The 6,380-nt window shown below is 35.7% G+C and overlaps 1 protein-coding gene across 1 annotated transcript in view; it reads left to right on the forward strand.

Annotated features, from left to right (window-relative positions):
• Positions 1-6,380, forward strand: part of LOC108750418 (nephrin-like) — a 102,442-nt gene that overhangs the window by 66,543 nt on the left and 29,519 nt on the right. The window contains exon 6 of the mRNA XM_018489835.1: positions 2,941-3,095. Coding sequence (XP_018345337.1) covers positions 2,941-3,095 — 155 coding nt within the window. The remainder of the gene's footprint in view (positions 1-2,940; positions 3,096-6,380) is intronic.

Genomic DNA, 6,380 nt, shown 5'->3' on the forward strand with positions numbered 1-6,380 from the left:
TGATGTTAAAATCACTAGTTTAACACGAGAAAATTCGAAAATTTAACTATCAGTTGTTTCATTTCAATCATAATAAATTCTTTCTATAAAGATCGATTTTAACACAAGTACAAAATATTTTCCACTGTGTGTTTCATATGATACAAATGATAAACGCACACGTAAAAATTATTAACGATTAAATTTGCAAACGCAAAAACGTGAAAACGTCTAATGAATCTATGGATAGGAGATAACATATACATTACTTGTATAAATCCGATCCGTGCGCGAAATGCATCATCCGTCCAGACACCCATTAGACCATCTCGGTGTGACCACGATGCGTTCGCATTGCTCGATGAGTATTCAGTGGTCACCTAATGGACATCGACGCACTTTTTCGCACGGCGCTATCCGTCATGACCATCCGTCGGGTGTATACAATACAACCGGTGAAAAAGCTGACGAACGTTTATACAACGTGAGAAGAATGTTGCTCCCCTAGTCATGTCTCTTCTCTAGTCCGCTCACGTAACGACGAGAAGGCAAAAAGCGTGCACGTTATTTTATTCGTAATAACGAAATAATAAACACGAGTAAAAAAAAAAGATGGGGTAGAAAGATTCGCGTAATAAAGTACCATTTCGAAGGAAGAAGGGGAGATCCCAATTTCCGATTAGATTATGCACAGTTCCAATGATTTTGCTAAAATATCTAAAAATTTAGCTAGATCTAACAATAATTTTGTCGAACTGTGAAAATATTGTAATTATGTAAGATGTTCAAATATGAGGAAAACATTTTAGCATTTTAGCATTCTAGCTTGAGCGTCCTCGCTAGAAATTATTTCGATGGTCTAAAATTATTTTCAAATCTATATCTATATAAACTAAATTTTTAGATATTTCTGTGTAAAAATTAATCGTAAAATCCTATCCTGCATTAGAAAACTCGCTAGATCGAAAATTGTGATCAAGATACAGCGTTGAAGAGGCCTCGAATTATATCAAAGGGTCTAATGGCATTTAAACAAGGTTGAAGATCGGAAAATTGAATAGCGTTCAAGACGCAGAATTACGGTGCCGCATTCACCGCATGAGCACGAGATTGCGTGATGAGAATATGCAACGCGATTGTATAGACTTATAGACGCTCGAGTGCCGGCGGCTTATGCTGGTAATCGTGCCTTTAGCACCAATGCCGATTGAACACGATGAAGCGGCGAACGTGATTGTGTAGCGTCGGTAGATTAAGGTAGCGAAGATGAAGGTAATAGTGGACGCGGAAGAGGTGGAAAGAGAGGAAAATGTTTCATTGGAGTCAAAAGTTCGGCGTACTGAAAGTTTAATTCCAGACTCTCTGGGCGTGGTGCGGCTTGAATGAAAAATCTCTCCTCTCTCTACCTTCTACCCCCCCCCCCTGCCCGCTCCTTCGTCCCAATCTACCCCCGTCGTACCGTCGCTTTCGCGCTTTTCCGTTATCCCGACGCGGCGAAGAAAGACGTTCCTTTGCTGAACCGTTGCCGATTAAATTCGATGGAAGGGCTGGGTGCAGCGAGTGATTTACCCAAGACTTATTTCGTGGTTGAATCGGGCGACTAATACATCGGCACCTTCATCCACGTTTCCCTCGTCGAGATGTCAATACCGCCACTTATCGCGACGCCTTCACGAAGGGCAATTTAGTGTCTCGTAAACATGGCTAGTGCAAGCTCCGCTTATGAGATTTTTAAGTAACTAATTTTTCGTTCAAAACAAAATGGATTTCTATCGAAACGCGAATTTTCTGATACTGAAAGCACATTGCAATTTTCATTTGTTATAATTAATTATTACGTATATGTTGCTTCTACAAGATTTTTACTTGCATTTTTATTTGTGTGTGTGTGTGTGTGTGTGTGAGACTATCCAAAATAATTACCTCCTAATTTATTTAGAGAGGGAATTATTAGCACTGTTTAATTCTCCGAAGCTAACATCAAAATCAGTTTGTAATACGATTATTGATGCTGGACTGAGATCTCTATTTATTTAATTTATGTTGACTAAAAGGCACTAAAATTACAAGAAACCAAAATGATATAACGCGTGTAAGAAAGGAGTCTGATTTTCTTACTGTAAAATTTTAAAACAAGTTGCCATTTTTCCTCATTTTAGTGGAAATTTTAATTTTTATTAATTAACATATTTTAACGTTTGTAAAAACCTATTTACTAATATTAATAGAGATATTGAAAAGTAGTCCTAGATTTCTCCACACTTTTTAAAAGCTTGGAACAGTAAAGAAAATTTATGCTAAAAAAAAAACAAAAAAATCCAAATTATAGATGGAGGGAGTAAAAATATGATTGCAGACAAAAGTTAATGCTAATAATTTAAATTTGCAAATGTATATATAAAGGATATATTTAATTGAGTAAGTCTGATAGACCTACTGTCACAGCCTTGGAGGGTCAAGAGGAATTGTTAATACGATTGGGCGGAGAGACAACCTCGTTAAAAAACATTGTTATGCTCTGACAGTTACGATTAACGTCTTACGATTAGGCTAAAGATTGATGTTCAACTCCATTTTGTTCACACTATTCAATACTTGTCTCAATTAATCAACGTTTGCACGCTACACGTACGCCTCACCAGCCTTAATCTATGAGAGGTGCGGTCCGTGTGAGCGCGCGCCACTCTGCCCTACCTTTCCCGAAGCTATCAGAGTGTAGGTTTTGCGGCAATACGTTCGAGGTGGTAACTGCAGCGGTACCACTCGTTTAAAACGCATTAGGGTGGTAGAGAAGTACGGTGGTACAAGTCCGTGGCCACTCTAAGCACCGCAATTCCGCAGCTGCCGCAATTCTTGTTCGTGCTTTTTGATCAGGCGCCATCAACGCCCTCGACCGCTTTACATCCATCCCTCCCTCGTTCCATGCGCTTTTGTGATCACGCTCGTCCTTTCCTGTTTCAGTGAGGCCACTGAGTGTGACGATACTCAGCAGCGAGCACGCGCCCCTCAGCGCCAATCGGAAATACGACATTAATTGCATGACAGTGGGCTCAAGACCACCGGCCAAGCTGTCCTGGTACATGGACGGCAGAAAGCTCACCAATCACACGGACAAGGTAAGGCTTTACAGTTAATCGAACGTTACATGTGTAATGTAGCTTATAGACTCTATCACTGTTACTGCACTGTTAAATTCGTAACGTCTAATTGTCTACCAATTTGAATTATTTGTAATCATATTATTTTTGTAAATCGCTGTCTACTGCTTCTTATCTTCAATATGTCTTATTAATTTAAACAATGAAGTTAAAAAATTTAATTTACGATATTAAATCTTTTGTTTTTCACTCCATTACAAATAAAATTACTGTAACGAAGAATTAAGATAGAGAGCCGCTATTAAGAGGGTAGTTTAAATACTCGTGGCGCCTTTTTATGCACTGTCTACGTATTTTATGAAAAATGTTCTTCAGATCTGATATATAATTCTTCACCGAAAAAAGATAATTAATTAATCTGAAGCCCATGAAGAGATTTGCTTGGCAAAAATATTTGACTCATATTTCTTCGTACAATGACTACTCCATTTCCGCATTCGGTTTCACGTAACCGTTACCGAGTGCCAAAAAAAAACGCTCGATACTCGATACCCGTTTCAGGTTCGATTGATAAAACGGTGGGTATCGTGCGAGCAAAGTTGTGTTGCGACAAGTGTCGTCGACAAAATGGCAGCAGAAAGGGAAACAAACGACGCGATCCATGAAATAATTTCCTATTTTGCCTTCACTAAAGTGGAATGAAAAACAAAATAGTTCATCGTAGTTCGTGGTTATTTCCTCTTGGCCAGCTAGCTCGCGCTACGCTAATAGCATCATCGACAACGGAGCGATCGATCTCCATTATCTCCTCCTCGTGTTACGCCGATCTTTTATTTGTAATATCTCGTATCTCGAACGTATTAAATTTTTATTCGGCGGAACCCCTGCTTCATCCTAGGGAACAAGTCACGCCAACTCGAGGTCCGTCATCGCGGAATGATTCAACGTCGACCAAAACACATCGGCGATCTACATAGCATCTATTCGTCGTTATTTCCCCGTACAAATGATTCGTGAAAGAAGGAGGTGACGATAAAAACAAAGTGGCATTCATTTAAGAGTTAAGCCTTTAATTGTAAGGTCGAATGTGTGTGTCTACGGCTTCGTCAAAGTTTTTCATTTTACTGCAATTATTTAAAGTCAATTCAATTATTGTATTGAAAATTTTATTGTATTTTTTACATTCATCGTTAATTTGTTAATGATGTTAAGAAGCTTAAAATATTGCAAAGGACTCATCGCGAAAAATATCACCTCGTCCAGAATTTGAACCTGGGACTCCTGACTTTTCTTTGCGTGAAATTATAATTTGCTCAAATAAATATACATATTATTAGGCACCAACATCTGTTTGGACCAAATATAGCCTTCTTCACTTATATATTTTTTCATGTCTGTATAAATATAATATACAAACATATCTATATTATTCTGTATATAAATAAAAAATATATCTATATAAATATATCTAACAAATATCATCTATAAAAGTAAACAGAGGAAGACGTTTCGTGTTATTATTTATTTTTGATCCATTTCGTATATTGATTAGATACAAAATGAAAACAGAACGTCTGGTTGGATCCGACCGTAGGATAGATCGGGGAGTAAAGGTCCGCGGGGAAAAAGATTCACCTCTGTATTTCGATAATAATTCATTAGAAAATTCCGCTACACAGTTCGTCAACTAAGAATGGGAATCTCACGTCACAAGATTCGTTGCTACTTGGTAATTGTTAGGAAGCTTGCACGGACATGCCCTTGCATTTGAGAGTCAAAAGTAAAATATTAGCGCAGTTATTTTGAAGTTTTTTCTGAAGGGATCATTTTTGCAAGTAGATAGATTAAATAAGTGTATTTATTAATCTTATTCTATTGTATTTTTTTTTTAATAGTGTGATTATTAAAATGGATATTTTTATTATAGTTTTTTAATAACAATGCAGCGAAGTTTACTTGTCTTGCTGGAGTAAAAAGTGCCATGGTTCTGTTATCGTTAATGTTAATTCTATAACAAGTCGGTAATCCTAAGTCTTATCAATGAAGTTGACCAATAGTCTGTACGAAACGTCACCGATTACTTCCGATTGTCAACTCATTGTAGAATCAGTATTAGTGGTGGTCGCAGAGAGACTAGTAATTATTCAGAATGCAACTTTCATCTCCGATTTCGATGAAATTAGACTTATTCGACACGTTTTGTACGAATCTGGAAGAAAAAACGTCGACGGCCCTATGAATCGAGATATTAAGCGTTAAAGTTAATAACCTATTAAGGTTAACTTTAACGTTTAATATCTCGAGGTTCAGAAAATCTGTCAAAGCGATAAAGTTTAGCGACACAAACGCATAGAATGAGCCTAATATTATCGAAATCAGAGGCGAAGACAGCATTCTGAAAAATTACCGAGAGACTTTCAGTTGTATTTTTATTAAGAATAATCTTATATTTTACACTATTTGTACATAACAAAGTAAGGAAGCTTTGATAATGTTTATTACAAAAGTTTCCATATTACGTTGAATATTATAGTAATAACTTACGAAAAAATTAACGAGATTGTATATAATATTCCTAAAAGATGTTCAGAATGCGCAACTACAAGAGAAAGATTGATGAATATATTTTTATAATATTTCTATTGTAATTTTGTTACAATAGAAATATAATAAAAATATATTAAAATTAAAATGTCAATCTTATAACACAAAAATAAAAATGTTCCATTTTGATAATTTCAGTTTTAACAGAAAATTAAATTATTGACATGTTTTCTTAACCTAAGAAAAACTTGAAAAAGAAGAAACAAAACTACAACTAATGTAACAAAATTACAATTAGAAATCTTATAATAAAAATACATTAAAATTAAAATGTCAATCTTATAACACAAAACCCACTTAATGTAGGTACTTTATAATAAAAAACCTCTAATATGTACCTATTTTTGTCTCTGAAAATAGTTCAAACTTGATATAGAAGTATTGGTACTTTTTACCCCATTATGTGGAATTTTTTGCCCCGCATATGTGGAATAAAAAGTGCTGAATGAACTTTCTCTGCAAAATTTACAAATATCTTTGTAATGAAGGGTATATACTTGTATGTATACTTTCTTGCATGTATTTTGTAGGTCTCTAGTTTCGAAAAATATCAATACGATTTGTGCGAGTTAAATATTTTTTATTTTAGAGCCAAAAAAATGGCTCTTTACTTACCCTACTTTTCCAGAAATGTTTAAAAAAAAACTTCACCTAACTTTAGAAGATTAACGGTCTACCGGGAAAGGCCCACAAAATCGT

This window comes from Trachymyrmex septentrionalis, unplaced genomic scaffold, assembly GCF_001594115.1.
Source record: "Trachymyrmex septentrionalis isolate Tsep2-gDNA-1 unplaced genomic scaffold, Tsep1.0 scaffold37, whole genome shotgun sequence".
NCBI lineage: Eukaryota > Metazoa > Arthropoda > Insecta > Hymenoptera > Formicidae > Trachymyrmex > Trachymyrmex septentrionalis.